Below are 25,354 nucleotides of genomic sequence, written 5' to 3' on the forward strand. Positions count from 1 at the left end.
AACAAAACAAAAATTAAATCAAAATAGTTCACTTGTAACAGAAATAGGTACCAGAAATACATCAGAAACCACCAGAGAGCACCTACAGTAGCCAGAGCTTCAAGGGCCCCTTAATAGGGGGGGGAACAGACTTGGCGATGCGCGCTCGTGTTGTGTGCTACGCACTCAATGTTTCTATTTTTTTGTAGTGATTTTAGGTTGCACTCCCACTTTTTCAGTTTGCACTCCCACTTTCCAAATTCCTGGCTAAGACACTGATTGGAACCCAAGACCTATGCAATTCCAGAGCAGTGTCTTACAACTAGACCACTGAGATACCCAGTAGCTATAGGCAGTCCGATTCCTATTCAGCAGTGGGTATTGCATCAATTTAATATACTAGCATATAATTTTTTGTTTTGGACAAAGTAGGACAATACTGGGAAATTTGTCTTACTTGTATCCAAGATGGTAGGAAAGTCAGTCGTGTCAGCTTCCTCTGCCAGCTCCACAGAAGATGGAGATTCTTCCAGACTATAGCTCCTCCTAAGGAAATGAGAGAAAGATAGAATTGACTCAATTCACCTGACGTCATCATCACAATAATGTGGCCTTGCGCCATTTTGGGAGTCAATATCACTTTGTGTTAACTCTTTCAGTGCCAAGGTCATACATGTATGATCAATTTGATGTAGTCTCAAAGCACCGTTATTGTACATGTGCGGTCTTTTCATGTACTCAAAAAGTGTCATGTACGACCCATAATATACACGTTATTATACAAATATTGAGTAGCTCAGAGTGGAATGGGAGGAATATTATCGCAAGGTAAAATTTGGACTGTTCCATTTCACAAGGCGAAGCCGAGTGAAAGTGAACAGTCCAAATTTTACCGAGTGATAACATTCCTTCCTTCCATTCCACGATTTAAAGCCACTCAATATTTGTTTTATATAACTGACATAATATAGATCCGTGTCATTTGATGTATTTTAAAAGTATAACATTATGAAAATCTGTTTGTTTGACAACCAAAAATCATATAGCGCCGCGTAGCGGCAACAATGCACAAATTTAATAGCAATCGGATCACAACCTTTTGCACAGGTGCCCTTTGTTTTAGCAGCGGCGCGGCGGCGCTGTACTGCTCAAAAACATTGGGAACAAGGATGATCCTAACTGTTGAAATAAATGGGAAATGCTATTCAACATGGGCGAGTAGGTCTTTTTGATCGCCGGTGCGGATGGGAGTAATAGTGAATGTCACGTGAAGCAAGTTCCACCAATCAAATGACAAGGATCTGTATGTCAGTTATATAACACAAGCTATGACATTATCAATCAAGAAATACTATTGACTTTGGGGTGCACCAAGGCAACACAAATCAGCAAGATACATTTTTGTTAGGTTAGAAAGACTTAATTGTTCACTTGTTATACAGAATTTCGAAAACCTAAAAAAGCTGGGCATTTTAGTTTCAAAACATTAACAAAAGGCTGGCACTAAAAGAGTTAAATGGTGTAGTACAATTTTCAGGCAATGCGCCCCTTACACCTATACCTGCGACTCCCAAAAAGGGTGAGTATGGTAGCTTTAAAGGCAGTGGACACTATTGGTAATTACTCAAAATAATTATAAGCGTAAAACCTTTCTTGGTGACGAGTAATGGGGAGAGGTTGATGGTAGAAAACATTGTGAGAAATGGCTCCCTCTGAAGTGCCATAGTTTTCGAGAAAGAAGTAATTTTCCACGAATTTGATTTTGAGACCTCAAGTTTAGAACTTGAGGTCTCGAAATCAACTATCTAAACGCACACAACTTCGTGTGACAAGGGTATTTTTTCTTTCATTATTATCTCGCAGGTTCGATGACCGATTGAGCTCAAATTTTCACAGGTTTTTTATTTTATGCATATGTTGAGATACACCAACTGTGAAGACTAGTCTTTGACAATTACCAATAGTGTCCACTGCCTTTAACTAGTAAATTTTTGGTACAACCATTTTGAGAAAAGTGTTAGCTCTAAGAAAACCTAGTGTAAAGGAATGCAGGGTTACACTAACTTTGACTCCCTTAAATGATTTACTAGTATCCCTCCTCACTCTTACAAAATAATTAGGATTTATAACTAAACGCAATACTGTTGGACTCTGATTAAGGGAATTAAAGGGTAGCGACGAGTTCTTTAACGGCCGTTTAAAACCAGCACGGTCGTTGTCGGGTGATAAAGGCCCGAGCAGAAGGCACTTCGGCAATTGAAAACTCGAGGTTTGAAGTATTTTTTTTCAAAAACTTTGTGAAGAATCTGTTTGATGCGCGTGGGTTGTGTGTACGCGCACGTGCTTAGAAATAAATAACGCGCTGTTACATAGCTATGAATTGCGTGTTCTGTGTGATCATATTGGCATACGCGCGCGCCCGACACGCGGAAGCCAGCAGGTTATAAACAGCTCCAGCTGGTCATTATCAACCGTTCAAACACCCCAACGTGACGCGCTCTTCACCAATAGGAGTAGCGAAACTGTCTGGGGTATTTATGAATATGGGTTTATGCTTGTTCCCACATCAGTTTACTGGTGCAGTCCTCAGTCCATCGGAACCCAACATTGGATTGGGGATGGTTTGGGTTAGTATGTACCTTTCCACGTTTTCCAGCTGCTGATGCAACTCTTCACATTCCTGGCCGAGTTTCTCCGACTTGTCTTTCTCCTGGTCTAGCATCTGAAGGAGGCGAGTCATGTCACTGTTAGACTTGAATTTCTTTAACTCCCCAGCTACAGATTCAAACATCAGAAGAATTTTAATAATTTAGACCTTGTACTTGACCATGAGGGCAGCATACATTTGAGTCAACATCAAAGATGGAAAGCAGTTATTGTACAGACACTTTCAGAAAATCAGTCAAGTGAAAAATATATCATTTTAAAGTGGAGTTATTTGAATGATTCCATATTTTTATAACTTGTTTTTACCTTTACACCGATGTGTATTAAGCACTGTTCTAAAGACAATGGACACTATTGGTAATTGTCAAAGACCAGTCTTCTTACTTTGTGTATCTCAACATATGCATTAAGTAACAAACCTGTGAAAATTTGAGCTCAATTGGTTGTCAAAGTTGCAAGATAATAATTAAAGAAAAAATACCCTTGTCACATGAAGTTGTGTGCTTTCAGATATTGATTTCGAGGCCTCAAAATCTAATTCTGATGTCTCGAAATTAAATTTGTGGAAAATTACTTCTTTCTCAAAAACTATGTTACTTCAGAGGGAGCCATTTCTCACAGTTTTTTATAATCAACCTCTTCCCATCATCATTACTAAGTAAGTTTTTATGCTTATGATTATTTTGAGTAATAACCAATAGTGTCCACTGCCTTTAAGCACTGCATACAGTTCGTGAAAAAATCCATGGGCAAATCACTACGATAGGATCACAACCCACAACCTTTCATTTCAAGGCCAGTGGTCTTACCACTAAACCACCAAGCTAACCCGATGGCTAGAGGCAGGGTGTATTGTGCCTGCCTGCAATGTCATCTTTAAGAGGGCAAGGCCATTAATTGGAAATATTTTAGAAAGGAAAACTTTTGAAGGGGCATGTATACCCAGACCAGGGCAACAGAGTTAGCTTTGCCTCTTCACATGGAATAGGCCTTTTTGAGGTATGGCGGACGTGATAGGAGTGCACTGTTTGGTTTGGGTGTTTACACACAAATTAACCCAACCCTTATAGTGATGTGGTAGTGTGTCCACCACATCTCAAAATGGCTTAATAGTCCAGACTTCACCACATGATTATATTTAGCTGCAGTGCACACACTTGCATCAAATGCAGACTATAAATCAGGCAAAGGTTCAAAAATTACTTGCTTAGATTCAAGGATGTATATTTTTTATAAAAATGTGTACACTAATATCTGTTTTTTTCTCTGCATTGTAAACAAGGAATTTTTAATTCTTGACACCCAGTGAGTTGACCAACCAACTATTTCGAAACATTCAACTAACCACACTGGTGGTTGCTTAGGCCGTGTCCGAAACGTCTGCCTATTCTTCAAATTTAATGACCTGTATCGTCTGAACTTGGGTAAATTCATGTTCAAGAACAAATACCACCTGTTACCTAATAGCTTCAATGAAATGTTTACTTTAGCTTCATCAATACATTCCTATGGTACTCGTAAAGCATTGAAGGGGGATCTGTATGTCAATCACAATAGAACTTCAATTCATAAAAATAGCGTTGTGCAACGAGGAGTAGAATATTGGAATAGTCTTCCCATACATTTTAAGCAACCTTCTACAATCAGTACATTTTCAAGAAAACTTAAACACTACTTGCTAGATACTTATCTGTAATGCCATCAAACTCTAATGTTGTTCTTTTTAATCGTTTGCTTTGTTTGGTCTCAGCTGTCAGCTTGTGTATACCTGTGTGTCTGTGTCTCTCAAATAGGGAATACTTTGGTACACTAGTAGTAATCGGCGTCTTACTTCACGAAAGCATATTCCTTATAACCCTATAATTCATGACTTTAATAGTACGAGTCCATTTAATGATGACTCGCCTTTGTGTTGTTTGTAGGCCTACACCTATCGTCTGACCATGTTGTCCCTTGTCTTTGTCTTTGTTTGTGTTCCTTAGTATCATGTTTGTCTGTCAATAGGTTAGGGCACAAAAGCATTTTGCTTAACCTTACACCTTAATGTTGTCTTTAAATTACTACTTGTTTATTTTTTTTTAAGTATTGTGTACCTAATCATACCTCATACTATATTGCTTGTTTTAATTTTGACATAAATGTACGCTATTGTATTATTGTTTTGTATGACAACATTGAAATAAATGTACTGAATCTAACTCTTCAACACTGGTAGACGCGCTGATCTAGACGTAGCTGTAGCCGAAGTCGTCGTTTCAGACACGGCCTTACAGTCATGGCAGTGGAACAATTGTGCATGCACAAAACTAAATGTGTACATGTGAGAACTAAGAAGATGCATTCCTATCATGATGTACAGTGCCAACATACACAACCAGGGCCCAATTTCATGGCTCTGCTTACCGCAGAATTCTGCACTTACGATCACGATTCTCCGCTTACGTAGAACGTAGAATGCCCAGTAACCTTAGGCGCAGAAGCCAACATTCGCCGCTAACCCGTTAAATACGCCTGCCGTAAGCACAGAATTCCCTGCTTCCGAAAAAGCAGAGCCATAAAATTGGACCCAGTGCAGTTCGATAAGCGAGTACATGATAAAGGTAGACACAATACTAGGACACTAATTTTGGTAAAACCCAAAACCAAACAGTACACTCCTTTAGATCCACCATATCTCAAATAGCCTATTGGACCACCAACAAGGGCAAGAATGGTAGTCTAGAAGTCTAGCTCAGTGTCCACCATTAGTGCATTAAGCACCATATGTCAACAAAAAATACTGCTAATTCTGTTCATTTTTTAATCCAGCATGAGTTACTGAAAGCCATGTCTCCTTACCGAGCGTCTGATTTTCAATCATGGAGTCTACCAGCTGTTCTTGAAGTGTTCTCAGCTGAGTTTCATAAATTTCTTTCTCTGTCCCATCCCATGCGCTCATCTTGGAGACAGCCGAAGATGAACTCCTCCGACGATTCCCATCCGATGAGGAGAGCTGGTTGCCGGAATCTCTTTCCTTTAAGAGTTGAGAACACTAATTGTTAGAAGACACACTAGACTAGTTCCATATGATAGGCATTACAAGGTATTATTCATTTTGTCATTTGCCGCACAAATGGAAGCAATTAATCGGAGGGAGTGCAAGGTACATTTATTTTTCCAAAGAGCACTTCCAATGAAAATCTTAAAGGGAAACGTTGCCTTGGATAGGGCGAGGTAGTCTATAACAACTGTTTGTAACCATTTGTTATGAAATGCATGGTAAGAAAGATGTTTTAAAAGTAGAATACAGTGATTCACACATTAGGCCTCAAAATTGCAGTTTTCCTTTTACTAACGTGGTCGGCCATTTTGTCGAGTAAAAAATTTGACTCCACAAAATGGCGTGCCATGTTTTTTTATCACGACGTATCAGGAAAATCATGCAATTTTGAGGTATATTTGTGTGAATCATTGTATTCCACTTTTTAAAAAAAACTTTTTTTTATAGGCAACGTGTCCCTTTAAAGGCCAGAGAAAATTTTGAAGAGGCACCAAGGCAAATATCTAACAGGTGCTTTTTAAAAGTACAAAAAGTAGTTAAGCGCAACAAAATTTGGCATGCCAGAATAGACGGTTATCTGCCAAGTTGCCATGTAGTGACTGTATCCTCCTAACTTCTGCTTAGCAGAAAATTGTTCTGTGGTTCCATTGGGCCCTTGGCAACAGAGGCCATGGCCTGTTTTGTAATTCCAGGCCTGATACTATAAAACAAAATTACCTATAGATGAAAAATTGTTCAGAAATGGTTGTTTTCTCAATTAATATGCAATCATCTCGACCATTAAATTACAACAACTTGTACCTTTCTCCTATCGGACAACTTTCTCCCAGCTGTCGAAGGCAGACTCCCGCCATCCAAATTATAGTCCGCCGACAGATCCTCGATACTGGAGTTCACATCCTCCGATCCTGAGGAAGCGACGTAGTCAGATGTCCGAGATAGGTTTGGACTACCAGTCTGCTTCACCACTTGTTCATGCTCCCCAGGCGGTGTTTGCTTCTCTGGACGGAATTTATTCCGGAGGTGAGCTCGGAGACCAGTTACCGACATCTTAGAGCATTAATCGGCAAAAGTGATACTGCATAATTTTTGCTCTGTCTGACTCTGAGGAATCAATTCATAAAAGCATACACTCATTTTTTGTTGGTGACTTGTTAACGGGCCTTTTTAATACACATTACGTAACGAAGTTGTAAGTGTAAAACTTGTTAAAAAAATGTATCAAAAATAAGGCCCTCAAAAAGTCACATGAAAATGTGTCATACTCATAACTGCATTCTCAACAAATTATTAATATTATTATTAGCTTAAATAAATTAAATGTAAACATACGCAAAAGAAAAGCTTTACATTCCAAGATTCTGGCAAAAATATCATGGTTGTCAACCAAACTAGAGTAGTGTTACTGTCAACAATGACCCGGCTATAATTTGCACTTTCTCGATACACTTCAGCCTCGGTAGCTTTGCTCAAGGCAGTCGAATTATTCACTCCGAAAAAAGACCTGCCGCTGTATAAAAACCCACCCGTATTCAGTGTGCATAACATCGCACGACACGATGCCCCCGTACACTATCCGCATGCGTCGGCCGACAGCCTTGTAGGGTCTGTGTTGAAGCCACTGACCTCATTACTATAATAAGCGAAGAGTTCACACGGTCAGCTCATTACCATAGTGCCCGCGAAAGACCAGACATGTTTACATCACACACCACCACCACAGACGCTCAGCGAGCATGATAGGGTCCAAAGGTCGTGGTCGTGATAAGGGAAGTGCGTGATTGGACGTCAAAATGAATAATTCATTTGCCTCACAGATCCTGTGTTGTCTGATAGGTCTGACGAAAGATATACATATTCATGAGCTGCATACTAGCATATCCGAGAGCCCCCCCATTTTTTTCCACTAGTGGAAATTTTGTTCATGAAACACATTAAACCCGGAAGTTACAGACCCGACAAGGCTGTCGGCCTGACGGCCTCCGCATGCGGTTAGTGGTACGAGTGCGGATGACTTGTGTGCATAGTAGTCGTAAGATGTGACAGTGTGTATACGGGTGGGTCATGCGGTGTGATTACACGCACCACACACAAGGTATACGGGTGGGTTTACAGCGGCGTCTTTTCGGAGCGAATAATGCGACTGCCTTGAGCAAGGCTACAGCCTCGGTAAAACATTTGGAGGAAAATAACAACAACCATCACATGACCATGACTGAATACAGACTTAACAATACGACTGACAACATTAAGCTTTTCTTTTTTCACTTAAGAAAAATAAAAGTAAACTCAGGTGAAGGACCTGTTTTAACCCCGTTTGGGATAACTTTCCGTATGGCGCCACCACCTTTTCACTCATTTTTACAAAAAGGGATATCTCATAGAGGTAAATAAGATACTATATTATTTCATATCGAATGTAAAAGTGGTGGTGCCATACGGAAACACTCCCCAATTGTGTAATAAGGCACAGCATGTAAAGTGTAAACAAAAAAGTGTAAAATATCCACTTCCCGATACCTTTCATATGTGGTAGTGTCATAGAGCTATAGCCCCATATTTAGCTCTATGGGTAATGGGAACACTTAATAATTATTTTTACATAAAAACAATGTGTGTAAAAACGTGTCCACATACCTTTTTCCTGACTTCAGGATTCGTTAATTCAGACGCCGTTCTTACTTGACTAGACTGGGAGCATGACTAGCTGTCAGCTGATGTTTATGTATAGCGCCACCTATTGTCCAGTAAGTCAACAAAAACTGACTAAGTGTCAGTAATTTTGTTCATATTTTTAGTTCCCTCGCATAATAATCTTCTTTTTGTAATAAAGTAAGATTAGCAGATGGCTTAGCATGTTTGGGTTTAGACTTGTTAAAAAGGGTCGACCCTAAAAATTATATACACCCAGACACCTGTGCACAAAATGCCTGTGAATAAATTATGAAAAACTCTGTATTGGGTGAGTTAAGGTAAAATCATGCAAGGTATTACAAAATTTCAATTGCGAGTTCCAGTGATGAACAAAGCAGTCTGTCTTTTATGGCACAAAACAAAAAGAGTCTTCCTTGAGCAATTCTAAGTTTTAAGAAAAAAATACAACTTTTTCATTTTGCAACTCACGATTCATGGCCTCCGGGCAGAGTCCCTGCATCATCGAACTGTCTCCGTACTTTGACTTATCAGGCTACACAAAATTAATTGGCACCTACAGTTACTGTTCACAGGCCGGTCCGCGAGCCTCTCACAACCTGACAACCCTCCATCCGTTGTCATCTCCACAGAAAATTCTTCTAAAATTCTTAGCAGAAATCTTATTTAGTGTGCTAATTTTAGTGAAAACAATTACACACCTTGAGACAAAACAATTGCATAGATCGAGTTTTTGGTTGAGCCAAAACTCGCACAGGTCCCACATCGATAGAAACCTGCAGCTAAAAATGGTAAATGCGGCAAGACAATTAATTAATTGCCTAAATTTGTCAACCACGTGTTTACAGGTGTGGCGTAGGAATAAGTGTGTAAGAAATATACAAAAGTAGTAACTCAAATTCATCCCCGTTTTAAATTTTTCATCTTTCTGAACTATTAAGCAATAATATCTCGGCAACTTATGGTTAAATAAATAATACAGTTAAAAAAACACGTGATTTGCAACCTTTACTTCCAGTAATAATGAATCTTGTATGAAAAAAACACTGCTATTATTTTGTTTCCGTTCTGGAAGAAGTGACGTGTCCATGCGGTCACTTTGGTCGAATTTACTTGGTTAACCAGTCAGTGTGACGGGGCTCATTAACCTAAATGACAGGGGCTTTTATCAGACGATAATTTCGTTGCTCTGCTATAGCAGACGGATTGGTAATAAAACTATGAGGGGGGGGGGGGCATACACTGTTCACAAACTTTAAAATATGATCGATTGTCTACAAAATAATGGCGATTATGCAAATTGATGGGTTTTTTTTCAGTGACTCACATACATGAGATTTAATAAGAACTAATGTGATGACAAACATTTTAAGTCCTGTGACTACACAAAGATCCACATAAGACAACTCGTAACAGGGCCTTTAGTTTGCAAACACACCAATTTACTAAGCACATACAACAATATGCTTAGCAGAAACGGCTAACAAACCAATACATCATGTGCTTACATGTAATGGGTACTAACGGCTGTCATGCTAAGCAATTAAATGTGTCAAGCAATGTTTCCTGCTGAACTGTACTGTAGGATTGGGCTCGGATAGTAACTCAATAAATCAATCAAAATGCTATTCAAAACAATCAAAAAATATCTTCAAATGACTCACAAAAAGTACAACTCAGCAACAAACAATTATTTCTGCTTTAAATAATTTGAGTTGGTGCAAAAAATATGAGTTCCAAATTTAAAAAATTAACATTTCACAATAAGTGTATTTCCGTAGTTACATTTCAGTGTTTTCTTCTATTAACTAATTAACATGCTAAGCTCAGGGATCCAATAATTAATTTTTACTGATAACATTATTCTAATAATAATTCTTGGGGCACCTAGTTGCAAAGCATTGCTACATTTCCTGCATTTCCAATATTTATCAACAGAAATCAGTAAAAGATTTAATAACAGTAATAAACTTCAAAATTAAGTTTGAAAGATGTGTCGATGGTTTTACTTCGGTATCAAATATTCAAAGTATTGGAAATAAATATGTTCACTACATTTAATTCCAACTTCAAATTCTCTGTTTTTCCTAACAAGTCCATTAGTTTTTGTTTTTATTCCCCACCAAACAAACATTGTTTAATAATCAAACTTAACAGTATTACACAATTAATAATGGTACCTTTCTGCTTACATTTCTTTCCAAACAAAATATCAACATTTCATACACAAGTACTGATCAAAATTAATCCCATTCTTGCCAACCTTTTTTGTTTTGGTCCTTTGGCAAAAGGCCCATAAATATCTCCAAAATGGGGTTTCACAAAAAAATTGCAACAGGGAAGAGGAGGTTTGTAAGATGATATTAAATTTTTTCTAAGAGCACGTCAAACTGTATCTGAACATACCCACATTGTGCAGTGCTTTTTCAACACTAAAGTTAGACGCAAAATCTTTAAAGTTCAACATTGTGTTGACCCACAGAGGACAATGGTCTACTGTAAAAGTTCTTAAATCAATTTATCCTTCTTCAATCTAGAACCAAAGAACATGAACAAATCCCACCTAAAACAAAGAAAATTTACATCTGAAAAGTACCTCAAAATATGACAACGGCACTTTGCCATCATGAGATAACATCATTTTTGGTGAATACATGGATAACAGAATACTATAAGGTAGACAGGTGGAAGGTGGAAGTTGTAAACAATCATGCAGTCTGGAATGCCCTTTATCTCCTTAAAAAAAATTTAAAAAAATCAAATGTACACAACTGTACAGCACCTTCTAGAAACTGTTCCAGGATAAGTTGCAGACAAGACTATAAAAAAGGGTAAATTATTGAAGACAAATTGGATTTTTCAAATAATTACATGAGGATATCGTGCGGGTTGGAAAATTCAACCATCGAGAAGTCTATCTGCAACTTATCGTTAAATAGTTTTGAGAAGGTGCATAATCTTATTTCACACAAAAATACATTATTTCTCACAATTGGGACACAAATACATAATAACTTTCAAAATATTACCACTGTAGGTAGACAATTCCTATAACAGGAATTATTTGTTGGGGAACCCCCCCCCCCAAAAAAAAAAAAAACAACAACAACAACACATTTTCAAACCAAAACACTCACACTAACTACAGTCGGTTATTCACGTATTGTTGGCGTCATATAAATCAAAATTTGTTTCATGATTTTGCAAATTTACTCAAAAGATTTTGTTTCAACTGATTATCAATGTTAAGTCAAACACCATGGATCAAGTCAAAAATATCAAAAGCAGAACAATAAACATCAATCCAAACCTTTTGCTGTGTTTATTAGCAAATAATTTCTAATGGAATAATTACCAAAAGGTGTACCCTCCCTTGAAAAAAATAAATAAATAAGAAAGGATTATTTTAAAGATATGAACATGCCAACCCGTCAAATATCTCAATATGTATCAGTATTTGTTGAGCAGCATAATTTTAAGAATCCAGATCGACACAAGAAAGATGCACTTTCCATTTAGCCCTTTTGAGGTAAGGTGAACACAAAACTTTGACACTGTTTGATTTGGGTATATTTCTCTGTAAAAAACCAACAGCAAACAGTGTACTTCTATAGCGTCCACCATGTCTCAAAAAAGCTAATTGACTTGATACAGGATACAAGACCATCTTTTCACAAAACTCAACACCATTTCAGTATGGATAGAGTCTGGTAACCATAGATTATATCATAGAACTGGAGGGCGCACAAGCCTACAGATACGTGGCCCCGTGTGCGGCCATCTTGACAAAGCAACATTGCATAGCATTATCATAACACACACACCATCTTGAACTTCGTATTGAACACGCGTACAAAGTTCATCTTACAAAACGGCAAGCGTGTCTCCTTGCGGTCCCAGTGTATTTGTGCACGCAGCATCACCAATGCGCCCTCTAGTTCTTATATATAACTCTATGCTGGTAACTCATCTTAAAGTTCACCTAACTCATCATAACATGTATCGACTACAGAAGACAGTGTGACTTCATTTTGGTTTTGAAGAATACCTTGTGCATTTTAACCACAAGAGGGGGTGCTTTCTGTGCAAAAATACTATGTGTGAAGACCTGATGTTTGAAGAAAATACTGGTGCACCAATGAAATGTGGAAAGAAAGGCTGTTAGGACAAGGCTGGAGTCTCAGAATAGTCTCTTCTCATATCTGGTGGGAAAGGAAACAAAAATACACAAAACATTTGTAAATTTTAAAGAATAATTGAAGCCTTTATCTGTAGATCAAAGGCAGTGGACACTATTGGTAATTACACAAAATAATTATTAGCATAAAACCTTACTTGTTAACGAGTAATTGGGAGAGGTTGATAGTATAAAACTTTGTGAGAAACAGCTCCCCCTGAAGTAACTCAGTTTTTGAGAAAGAAGTAATTTTCCACCAATTTGATTTCGAGACCTCATATTTAGAATTTGAGGTGTCGATATCAAGCATCTGAAAGCACACAACTTCGTGTGACAAGGGTTTTTTTATATATTATTATCTCGCAACTTTGACGACCGATTGAGCTCAAATTTTTACAAGTTTTGTTATTTTATGCATAATGTTGAAATACAATGAGTGAGAAGACTGGTTTTTGACAATTACCAGTGTCTTTAACCAGACATTTCACCTATTTTTGACATGAACCCAAAAAATAGACTTTGATGTAAAGAATATCATGCCTGAGATCAACCTTGACGTTGCAATATTCTTTAAAAAGATTTTAAGGGATTCACATGTTTTTTTAAATTTTCTGGAGGGTTAGGATAACTTTGAAGGCTTGAAGTAGTAGGGGATCCTAAAGAAACTCCTTCAGTTGGTATAGACTTTGTGAACACTTGTATCACTAAATCTTGAGGATTGAGGCTGACCCTAAAAAACCTCCCCTTGTAGATGCAGAACACATGATCTCCAAAAAGTATGTGTCTACCATTTTCATGAGGGTCCATTTCTTCACGTACATTTTAACACCCGAAAGAAGGGACAGGATAAGCACAATGTGCAAGGGATCGGTCAACAAGTTGATTTTGAAGTTGAAATTTTCATCATTGGGGTCAGAGTGTCATGACTTGATGGGTTGGCAAGATATACAGTACTAAAACCATTACACTGTGTGTGTTTATCTGGCCAGTTTGAGGATTTTAAAGGCTGTTTTCTTATGCACTGTTCCTTTAAAGCATGTATCTATTATTTGATCAGAACTTTAGTTGAGGGAGTGTCTCAAAAGTCGGGGAGTTTTTGCGTAAAAGATTGTCCCATGGGCACACACACACAATCCATTTGGCCGCTAGAATGTTCTGCTACGCGCTTTATAGTGCCGAAGAACGGGAGCAATCCTACACGGGTGAATACATTCATTAGTATTTTGAACATTCCAAAGCTTCAATAGAATGGTCAATGTCTTGCAAAGATTTCACGACAGATTCTATGTGAATTACTTACGAATGCAAACCATGGACACTTCCTTCCACCTGAGCAGATGTTGTTCTTCTCTCAAACTTGAGTTCACCAGCATACATTTTGTCTCTGTCAAAACAAAAAATTACAATCAATCTTGAACTCTTACAAAACAAACACCGAGCCACTTGTTTTTAGAAACTGAAAAACAACGACAAGATATTGCCTAGCATTGTACAACCTTTGAATGCTGAGCTAAAACACCCTTCCCATGAAATATGTTAATTGCACATAGTGCGTGCACTTACATTTTGGTTGGCAAAATGAGGGAATATTGCGGGCTTTTTTTACACGGCTAATGGGTGCATGACACAGACGCGATTGCGCGTCTGCTTAGTGCACAACTCTATATGGCGTTTGCCAACCAATAGGGTATGTACGCATAAGTGAATCTACAGTAATTAGCATATTTCATGGGAAGGGTCCATTGTATAGGTATGCACAGCAACTATCAAGGGTACACATTTCCTTGGTGCACAAGAACATATTAGGAACAACTGTTTGAAAACCACCGATGTTTAAAGCCATTGGACCCTTTCGGTAAACAGTATTGTCAAGAGAAGTCTTTCACCATTACCTTCTGTAAACCCTGTAAGTTATTTGTAAATCTGTGGACTTTTATTATTTTTTTCTGTTCCGAAAGTGTATAATGGCTTCAACGGTTATCTCATCATAATAAATCAATCAATTCTCTAGCCCTGTGTCAATAAGGAAATAAAAGAGTAGACCGAAGGTCTAAAACAATCGTGTAAAAACTGCATTTAAAAAAAGATTTTTCCTTAATCAACTTACCTGAGATCTGTTAGACTCTTAGCACCTATGTCTTGGCAGCCATGTTGGACTCCAGCTATAAGGTATGGGGCAAACTTGTGGATTGAGCCCTTATCAACTATGTTGCCTGATACACCCTGTGCTACCTTGAGCTTGTCCCGTTCACTGATGGAAAAGAAGCAAGACAATCAGGACCCACAAAAATGTACTTAATTATAGCAACAAAAATGTGTTCACTGGAAAATGGTTATCAACAACTTAGCTACTGCGTCAAGTACACAGTTTGTGACCGATTGTGTGCTTTTTTTTGCCAAGCAGAAATATGTATAGCTAATAATTTTGGCTTGATGCAGCAAACGGAGGCCAAAACTGTGTCGTATTCAGATGTCACCTTTTAGTTAAATCATCCAGAAGTGTGTTCGTATCTTGTCAGCGATTTGAGCATTATCATACATGCTTTTGGAAACTTTCATTTTGAAGTGTTCCAATAAATTTTTTTTGTTGGAAATATGTCTTAGGAAAATTGATAACCAATCTTTTTGTTTGCCCCAATCATTTACAACTCTTTACTTTGTCTAGTATAAATCAATTGTTAACCCCATCGTTGAATCTATTGATTGAATTACCTGAAATATCTCTGTGCACTAGATTTGTTGCACTCCATGGCATCTAGGGAGCCCATACCTCTGTACTTCTTGAGTCGCACACCGTCCGAAAAGAAGTACTCTCCCGGTGCTTCACTGGTACCCGCTAGTAGACTTCCCATCATAACTAAAGATAAGGAATTAGTGAAACACATTAACGAATGAGATTTGAAATGTTGGGCCGTTTCGAATGAATGAGTACATTTAGGGCAAATACTGGCACTATACTTGAGCACTTGCAGAGTCTAGCGAAAAACAAACACCACAGGCAACTCAGGTGGTATTCTATGGGAGGGTAAATGCATAGAGTAAATGCATAGTATGTATTACGCCACCATCTGACTGCACAAACAGAGAAAAAGGCATCATGTTCCCCATTTTGCCCATCGGTAGCGTTTATGGTGTGCCACCAAGCTTTGCAATCTGCATATTCATGCGAAAGGTCCATTTCCAAAAGAACTGATGAGGTAGTAATTTCCAATTATTTGAAACAACAAACTCTTTATTTATCTGCCACAGGGATCTGCAACGGGGATAAAGAATATTAATTTTGGTTTTACCCACAAACACTAATGTATACTCAGTACTTTCCTCAGCTCTGTGAAAACAAAAATCACAGGCATATTACTCGGGTGGGTTTCATACCCTCGACCATAAACTCTTTATTGACGGTAATTTTCAGAGACCTACCTGTTGAAGCCCCGAGTGCCAAGGCCTTGGTGATGTGCCCAACGGACGTGATGCCACCGTCAGCCACGATCGGTATGCCGTAGTGACGGGCATACTCTGCTACCTTGTATACTGCTGTACCCTGAGGGCGTCCTACTGCCATCACTATGGACAATCAAGAGAAAAGACCAACAGTTTTTAAGAGCTAGCCAATCTAAAATTATCAACGACAGGGAACAATTGCATCCAGCAAAACATATAGACTTGCACTGAATGCTATACTGAGTTTGCAAAAAAAAAAAAAAAAAGAGAGGAAAACTTGTGCCAGGCAGACAAGACTTTGTACCAAGTTTTTTTTCAAATTTCAATGGCACAGCAGAGAAGCTAAAAACCAAGGAAATCAGCTATTCGCCTGTTTGTGCAGCATTTTCCTACACTATATAAAGGTAATTGCTCTATGAGCAACCTTACAAAGAAAAATTGCACTTTTGACAAAAATAAGTTTCATTTTATATTCTATGATCAGCACTTTGCAAAATGGTTACTCTAATTGTTCATTCATACTTGCTTTTCTGTTACATCATTTGCCATTTTTTTGTTTGGATTTGCTCATTGTTATTTTTGTTTTCAGCAAAAACCTTCCAATTAGTATTCGTGTATAATTCATGCAGTTACCAACATTTACAATATTATCCAAGGAGTTAACAGGGCTATTCGGACTAGTTTCCGTGGTATTGTTCTACAGCAACGCCCAGCAGAGCATATTGACCTATTGCACTGGCATCAGACATGGCTAGACTTGTGGTCAAGTCATTGAAGGTTTGGCGCAGTGATAGCGAGCGGTCTTCCTCCCTGAAACTAGTTCTAGCTCCTGCGGGACTATTCCTCTCGCAACCTACGGCCCTACAGTAGGGGGAAGCTAGCAGCCTCAGGCGAGAACAGTTACCCAAGAGTGTAGCAGTATCGCAAAAACATTGGGAGAGCTATACGCTATCACCGCAACAAACATTGAACGACTTGTCCAATTATACGAGAGCTTGTAAATGCGCCCATGACACAGAAAATATGCACTATACAGTATAACTAGCTAGCTGACCCCCAAAATGGTGCAACCAAAATGGATTGTGATGACATCAGTGCCTAAATTCAGAGAGCTGCTTAAGAACAAAAAAGTCCAACAAAGTTCAACAAAATTATGCCCAAGCACTGTGTAACAAGTACAGTTTGTACAAATTGTATTTCTCCTTGTCTGTTTCTGCTTAGAGCTCTTTGGGTCGGGCCCTGTGCCTTATTTTAGAAGACTGCTTAGAAGCACAAAAAGTAGCTAAGCCTATAAACAAAATGATGCTTACCAGAATAATGTTACCAGCCAAAAATACCATTACACATGTAAATCTGTGACTTCACATACGTACATGACTGGTATCCTGCTCATTTTTGCTGAGCAGGAAATTGCAAAGAACTATTTTCTGCTTTTTATATTAAGCAACTCTGTGAAAATGAGCCCAGGTGAATAGGGTCAATACACTAAGAGAGCAGCGTCCCTCGCTAAATAATTATGTTACAGCGTTGGTTATTCTATGACCTACTCAAACTTGTCCTAATCCCCCCCCCCCTAAAAAAGAGAAGATGTTTACATAGACAGGTTTAAGAACACTATGTGTACATAAATTCCATACTCCAGGGGCGAGGTTGTGTGAAAAAGAAAACAAAAATGAAAACTGACGATTTAATAACTGTCTCCCCATCATGTGGAGATGTACATCGTAGCCCCTAAATTACAGAGGCTTTCAGACTCTATAAGATAAGATGTATCATTTACATGTAATACATATATCTGCAGGTTCTGCTATGGTAAATTTGCTTCCTTAGGGTAAAGGGAAAATTGGCAAATCAAAATGTGAAGCTCCATATTACACATGTAAGCCAAACCTTATCTACATCAAAAACAGGATTTAAGAAGTGGGTAGAATGACACTAACGCTTAAAATTCACGTAACAGTCAAAACCCTACAACCTTATCTCTCTTTTTGAATCTTATATTTACGGGAGCTAGCCAAATTTTCCTTGTAATGGCCAGGCAATGCCAACAGTAATTTTTTTTTTTTACATTCAGTGACTCAAGCTAGTTTTTGGAAGGGTAAAGGTCACCCTAATTGCAAATTTAAACTGGAGCATTTCAAGGGTACCATGGGAATGACTAGGGGACATGGAGGCAATTGCTTTCAATGCTTCCGTAAGGGAACAGGCCTGCACGCAGCACCATAGATAATGGCCCAGGAGTCAAACTGCAGGTTAAGGTAAAGTGTGCATCCAACCATAGGAGTACATCCCCTAAAACTGCCTGACAAAGTAAAACAAAGGAAAGCCGACTCCCAAAACACTTTACAAACTGCAGAAAACGCTATGTACATGTATATCAATGAAATATTTACAAGTTAGGAACAATACAGCTTCCATTCATTTTTAATTCATGAACGTTTGAACAAAAAACTGCCATCAAACTCATGTAAAACAATACTAATGGAAATTAAAACAAAATAAAATAAAGAAAATAAATAAACTAAAGCTGTGTTCGCATTGGACTTTTGGATCTGGTAAAGTTAACAACTGCTCCCACTTGGATTAATTTGTGTCCGGTAACTTAACATGGGTCTTTCTCAAACCTTGGATTGGCCTCCTGCTCAGGCTTGGGCTCCGCGTGCTGCGTGCACAATGGAAACACAGCCATGCGTTTAATCGGACATTATTGGAGCAGCGCTTATTGTGGTTCAAACATCAGCAGAAATTTTAGATACATGTAAAAGTCACGTGATGGTATTGTTAGTTACCGAAGTGGTGCGTTCACATTGGACTTCTTGTCCCTGTTTAGTTAACATTGTTAAGTTACCGGGGCTCAAATCGGCCTGTTAAGTTAACGTGGCGGTAACTTACCAGCCCGGTAACTTACCTGCTGTTCGCACTTGGACTTATTATCGGTAAGTTAGTAATTTGGGGTGGTAAGTTAACCATTTTAAGTCCAATGCGAACACAGCTTAATACATGTACATCAATAAAATGAATTGCATTGGGATATGCATGCAATGTTAGCAAATGATAAACTAAAAGCAAAATAATATCTGTGAAAAAAAAGACATCATAGTAACATACATTTGACAACATAAACTGAGAACAAAATAAACAACATTGACACAAACATGCTTTACCAAATGGTCAACATGGACCCCACATAAGCAAAACAAATGAACAGACATCTCTGACAGGGTAACCATGGTAACCAATAAACTGTTCTTGTTGACAGAATCCAACAAAGTATAAAGTTACATGGTGCTGGATTTTTAAGCTACACAGCCAAGCTGATGTTTCAATAAGCTATTTGCGAGTAAAATTTGAATAATGTCTTGAATAATTGGTGAAATTACTTTCTTAGTCACAAGCTACGGCTTAAATCTTAATTCCGCAGTGAGACTACAGAGACAGTTGCTAATATCACATGGGCATAAGAGATGGCGAGCAATTCTGAATGAGTGTGTATGGGACAATGGTACATGTACCGTGGTTTGCCCATATGGAGGTTGCTATACAAAAGCTTGCCCCAAATTAGTGACATAGCAACAGCTCTACAGTCTGAGGAATTTTTGTAGATGAGTTAAAGTTCTTGCTGTATGCCGGTGTGGCAGTTTCAACTTTCCGCCGTGTTCAGTTTTCCGAATGACCAAATACGGTAACATTACGTCATGCGACGCCTGCGCACAGCAAGCGAAAGTAGTCAATCTTTAGTGCCGCACTGAGTCCCGGAAAACTGAACATGGCGGAAGACTGAAACCGCCACACCGGTGAAGCCTATAAATTGATGTAAGTGTAAACAAATTGCTTGTCGCATCAGTTCCTACTTCTTTATTTCAAAAAGAGGAATAAACTTCCTTTTATTAAATTGGAGTGTCCAACAGTCCAACTACATGTAAAATACCACTGTCAGTTTTACCACAACTAAACAAAACTAAAGGAAAGAAAAAAAATATGATGGTGTGTCCATGTACCAAAACAAATAAAAACATGAACATGCAATGAACACAAGCTTTTACCAATAAATCAATACTAGTTTTAGTACCTACATTATCGATGTGTCAGCAATGTTACACCAAATTAAAATACACAGGTACATGAACGTACTACAGTCAGTGCAAAGCATCAGCATCGGTGTCAGAAGTGGGATGCACCAACATTGACTGGCTTGCAACTTTAGACATTAGTCTGTCTGTACAAAACATCATGTGTCAGGAGCCGGACTCACTGACATGACGAGTTTGCAACCTACAGACAAAAGCCTGTCCGTGCAAAGCATCAGTGCCAGTTGAGGGATTCGCTGACATTGATGGGCTTGTAACTTGTGGACATTAGCCCATTAGACAGTGCAAAGCATCAGCATTGGTGGCAGAAGTGGGATATACATGTACCAACATCTATGGGTTTGCAACTTACAGACATTAGCCCTCCCGACCACCTCTTGCTTGGTCATGGGAATTTTGGTGGTGCTTGGGAAAGCTGTAACTCAAAAACCACAAATAATGAACTACATCAGTTTGGTGAGATCAGTAATCATATTCAAACCCAATTTTTTAACACTTGACAAATCTTTCACAGCATGCATCCAGAACAGCTGTGGTCAATATTATATTTATACTGTTGTGAGTTCCACTCTGCACAGACACAGCTTCTAGAAAAGCCATTTGAAATCAATGTCTTTTGGACAACATTAAAGTTACAAACTTCCTTGTGTTATAAAATATGAAACGCACTTAATATTACATACATCAAATTGACTTCTTTTTTTCAGAAAACATATTCATGCATGTTTAATATTCTTTACATCACGTTGGTAGGAAAGACAAACATATTGTGAATTTCAAGTAATTAGTATACTAATAGCAATACATGTTCGAGCAATAGACGACGTGACCTATGTTTACATTCAAACCGCCCTCTGTTGACAAAACACTATATACGTCATGTTTCGCCGGGCACTGAGTTGCGCAGTCATAGTAAGATTGCGTACACTTTCTAGCTGGCTGCCAAAACACAAAGGTTTTGCCCGGCGGTATGCGCGCGAATCATGTTATGGTTTTTGTGTGACGTCAGAGGTCACATCGTCTATAGAAACCACTTCAGGTAACCCTCCTACAGAATGACAGTTTAATTTTGGTTAAACAGTTTTGTGTGGTACTGCATGCCTGTGACTGCATTAGACCGATCTATCAACCACTCATACTGTTATACGTGTATGGTTTGGATGTGTCAAGCATGCCATGTGCATCTTACTCTGCAACCTAACACACTGAACTCTGTGTTGCAGTCACTCTGTGGACATCCCTTTTTTCTACAAAGTAACACACTGAACTCTGTGTTGCAGTCACTCTGTGGAAATCCCTTTTTACTATAAATTCAAGGAAAATCCTATTCTTCAACACAAATGAAAACCATGTGTTTGTATGGACATTTTTCAATATGGACAATGGGTCCTCACTAGTCGCTTCTTTGTTTTCATGGGTTCTCTGTAGTAATTTGTGTACAAAACCAATGGCGATTGCTTCAATACAGGAACAGAAAGTACAATACATGTAGGTGTCTTCTAACGTAATGGTCAAAAACGACTGATTGTTTGGACATGTGTTAAGTCCACATAGTGTTTCAAAACCCTGCCTTATGTGGACATCTTTCTCACCTACATGTAGGTCCATATTTCAAATGCTTACCCACATGGCCATAAACAAAATGCACCCAGCAACAGCTCAAGCTTGCATGATTAACCATATCAGATTCTATTGCAATGTCAAAGCCCAAAACAGCGCCCTCAAAGAGGCCGAGTTGTGCATGGCGTGTACAGATTTCCATTGTTTGACCTTCGCTATAGTATGATAAATAGACCTGAAAAGTACAACTATTGATGTAGTTCATGTATGAGCGGATTTGCATTACAAATATTCCATTTTTCACAATGGCATGAGGTTTTTTTAAATGGTTACTGAAGTCGAAAAACGTGCTATTGACCCATTGCAAAACATGCAACACACTTAAACACGTAAACGCACCTGTTGGGAATCAAAATGTACAAAGTAGATGAATTGACTCCCAACATGGTGGAAATGGCATATTGGGCGGAAATGTGTTCCATATTGAGTGTACATGTAAGGGTTCAATAAGCCGCTTAATGTGATCAACATTTTTGAGGGAATGGTCTTTTTTCGCCATGAAAGTCTCGTGCACGCTCACACTTCAAGGAACCCTTTTATTATGGGAACCTTCCATTACGGTTTTTGTTTGCGAAAAAAAAAAAAACACATGACGAAAGTGTGCAATCTAATAGAACCAAATGTTCAAATACTGAGACTTTACACAGGCTATCACTGACTAACCATTGTGTATGGTTTCGTAAGAAAACCTACATGAATCTGATCTCCTAGCCGGGGGGCTTGTTTATTCGCAAATTAACTATTAATGGCCCTCTTTGAGAAACCAAAAGAAAACACACAAAAACAAACACTACGCATGATTTTTTGTGAACCTGGGCAAAATTTCATGAAAGCCTTTAAGCACAAAAACTTGCTAAGCAGAGTAAAATCTTGCTTACCAGAAACAGTGTACCAGCCAAAATACCATACAGATAACATTGTCCTGCAACTGGTACAACGTACCTCATGTATTTCTTTCAAAACAAAAAAAATTCTACTTAATACCTTTGTTGCGTGTCGTGGCAGCTCTGCCAGTGTCTAGTTAACATTACCCAGGCTCTGGTGTATTCAGCAGCAGATTGTGGGTTTGAATCCTGGTCATGAAACTTATGTCCTTGAACAAGGCACTTAAACTTAACTGCTTCAAGAAAAGTTGGGAAAGTAGTGCATTCTGCTCTAGCAGCCAGGCTCCTAGTGGATGATACCCAGGTAATTCATGTATATATGCATAAATACAATACAATAATTGAGATCTTTTGGGACACTTGGTGGCAGCAGACTTACCAGGTTAGTCTCTTCTCTTACCATGACACAAAGACTCAACATAATTGGGGAAAACAACCAACGACTCACGAGCCTTTTCAAGTCTTCAACAAGCAGACCACAAGCCTCTTAAAATAGACATAAAACTTTGCATTGGTCTCTCTTGATTGGGGACAAAATTACACGAACATGAAAAAGGAAAACAAGTTCTTTTAATTCTTCCAAAAGGAGACCGCACGCCTCTTAAAATAGATGTAAAACGTTGCATTGGTCTTTGCATTGGGCAAAACAGCAAAATATTACAACATCAGGAAATTAAGGAGACCTAAAGTCTCCTAAAAATAGATGTCAATCTTTGCATTAGCCCCTCTCAATACATTGTAGTTGTTTTAATGAAATCATCAAAGAGTTGAAGATGAATGCCTATTTTTTAGCCGAACGGATTTTTTTCATTTAGAATTTTTTATCTGAATCTAAATTTGAGGGTCAAATCTGCCAAAGATCAGACCTACACTAGGATCTCTAAAGGCACTGGACACCTTTGATAATTGTCAAAGACCAGTATTCTCACTCGATGAACCCCAACATACGCATTACAACAACAAATCTGTGGAAATTTGTTACTCAATTGGTCATCAAAATTGACAAAAATAATGAAAGGAAAAAAACACCCTCGTTGCACAAATTTGTGTGCTTTCCGTGGCCTAAGTCTTTTAATATTTGAGTGAAAAATTACCCCTTTCTCAAAAATGACATTACTTCAGAGGGAGCCATTCTCACAATGTTTTATACTAACGGCAGCTTTCAATTGCTCGTTACGAAGTAACATTTATGCTAACAATTATTTTGAGTAATTTACCAATAGTGTCCCGTGCTTTTAACTCCTTAATACATGTAGTTGTCTTAAATGAAGATTGCGTGAACAATCAAAATATTTACAGAGGGCAGACTGAAATCATGTGCATGTAGCTGTGTGCAAGCAAGCAAGTCATGAGATGAAACCATGTGTGACCACAAAAAAAAAACAATTTGATGGTACTGTTTATGTTAAAAGCATCATAGAGAGACAATTTTTTTTAAGGAAAAGCTAGCAAGTTATAGAGCTGGAACGCACTCAAAATGTTCAAAAATGTTATAATTATGTCAGTTTTAAAGCTTCTCTCAGTGTTGTGGGAGTATAAACAGAATCTAAACAAACATCTTTTAAAATTAACATCTTAATTTGTGGGTCCTATCTGTCCAAAAATCTGACATTTATTAGCATCTTGAACAAAAGCAAAAATAAAAACTTGCTATTAAAGCACAGAAAAACCTTGCTTAAAAAGCAATCGCACAACATCGGTAAACAGTAGGCCAAAGGCCCACACTTCGTGTATCACAATTTATATAAACTAATAAAGTTGTGAAAATTTAGGCCAATCAGCCATCGGAGTCGGTAGAAAATCACGGGAAAACCCACCCTTGTTTCCGCACATTTCGCCGTGTCATGACATGTGTTTAAAATAAATCTGTTATTCTCGATATCGAGAATTGATAATTGTTTTAATGTTTCCTCAAAAAGTAAAGAATTACATGGAAAAAATATTTCAAGGGAAGTCTTTCACCATTATCTTCTGTAAACCCTGTAAGTTATTTGTAAATCTGTGAACTTTTAATTTTTGTTCTGTTCAGAAAGTGTCCAATGGCTTTAACAGAAACCACAAAATGTTCATTGAGTTAACATTGTTGCAACTGGTGCCCTGTGGTTTGCAATAGTAAACAAAATTGCTAAGCATTGTTTTTTGCTGAACAAGTTGATGTAAATGGGCCCTTGTTGTTCACACAAATTAGGCAACCAGGTTACTCTTCTCTCATGCTTAGCAGTAAAAGACCCTGCATATACAACAAAGAAAGCATAGCACGAAAAAAATGATGATACAATGTGATTTTTCCCTTACCTTCTTGTGTGATGCAGATTGAGCCACTGCCCATTCCAACTCTTAAGGCATCCACCCCACTGTCAATCAGATTCTTGGCTTGAGACGCCGTCACCACTGTAGAGTACAAGATTGTTTGTAAAGAGGGTTAACAACAAAAAAAGGACACCAGGGCCCAATTTCATGGCTCTGCTTACCGTAAGAAAAGAATCGGCGCTTACGGAGGCAGGGAACTCCGTGCTTATGTCAAGTGTATGTCAAGGGAATTTTGGCTTCTGCGCATGCATACTCCATGTTACTAGGCATTCTAGGCTTACAAGGCTAGCGCAGAAATTCGGCGCTACTAGGCATTCTGTGCTTACAGATAGCGCAGAAATTCAGCGCAGAAATTCGGCACTAGCACGTAAGCTGAGAATGGAGATCGTAAGCGCAGAATTCGGCGGTAAGCAGAGCCATGAAATTGGGCCCTGATCATAAGGGTGATGTGACTCAACTGTAAACCACACCTTCCTTCTTCACACCTGCTAGCTCC

General features: G+C 38.4%; 2 protein-coding genes across 3 annotated transcripts in view; both read right to left on the minus strand.

Moving 5' to 3' along the window:
• LOC117307077 (GRAM domain-containing protein 4-like) overlaps positions 1-9,115 on the minus strand; it is a 50,636-nt gene extending 41,521 nt beyond the window's left edge. The window contains exons 1-6 of the mRNA XM_033791729.1: positions 8,810-9,115; positions 8,324-8,423; positions 6,488-6,790; positions 5,485-5,659; positions 2,619-2,754; positions 437-525 (exon numbers count right to left, since the gene is read on the minus strand). Of these exons, the coding sequence (XP_033647620.1) occupies positions 437-525; positions 2,619-2,754; positions 5,485-5,659; positions 6,488-6,736 (649 nt within the window). The 5' untranslated portion in view covers positions 6,737-6,790; positions 8,324-8,423; positions 8,810-9,115. The remainder of the gene's footprint in view (positions 1-436; positions 526-2,618; positions 2,755-5,484; positions 5,660-6,487; positions 6,791-8,323; positions 8,424-8,809) is intronic.
• Positions 9,116-9,652: 537 nt separating this feature from the next.
• Positions 9,653-25,354, minus strand: part of LOC117302845 (inosine-5'-monophosphate dehydrogenase 1b-like) — a 36,240-nt gene continuing 20,538 nt past the window's right edge. Inside the window, exons 10-16 of one of the 2 annotated variants that reach the window (XM_033786822.1) lie at positions 24,844-24,939; positions 20,397-20,459; positions 15,936-16,079; positions 15,228-15,372; positions 14,623-14,766; positions 13,816-13,899; positions 9,653-12,540 (exon numbers count right to left, since the gene is read on the minus strand). In XM_033786822.1, coding sequence (XP_033642713.1) covers positions 12,519-12,540; positions 13,816-13,899; positions 14,623-14,766; positions 15,228-15,372; positions 15,936-16,079; positions 20,397-20,459; positions 24,844-24,939 — 698 coding nt within the window. In that variant the 3' untranslated portion in view covers positions 9,653-12,518. The remainder of the gene's footprint in view (positions 12,541-13,815; positions 13,900-14,622; positions 14,767-15,227; positions 15,373-15,935; positions 16,080-20,396; positions 20,460-24,843; positions 24,940-25,354) is intronic. The other variant, XM_033786823.1, reaches the window with a different exon arrangement.

Source organism: Asterias rubens, chromosome 2 (genome assembly GCF_902459465.1).
Source record: "Asterias rubens chromosome 2, eAstRub1.3, whole genome shotgun sequence".
NCBI classification, from domain to species: domain Eukaryota; kingdom Metazoa; phylum Echinodermata; class Asteroidea; order Forcipulatida; family Asteriidae; genus Asterias; species Asterias rubens.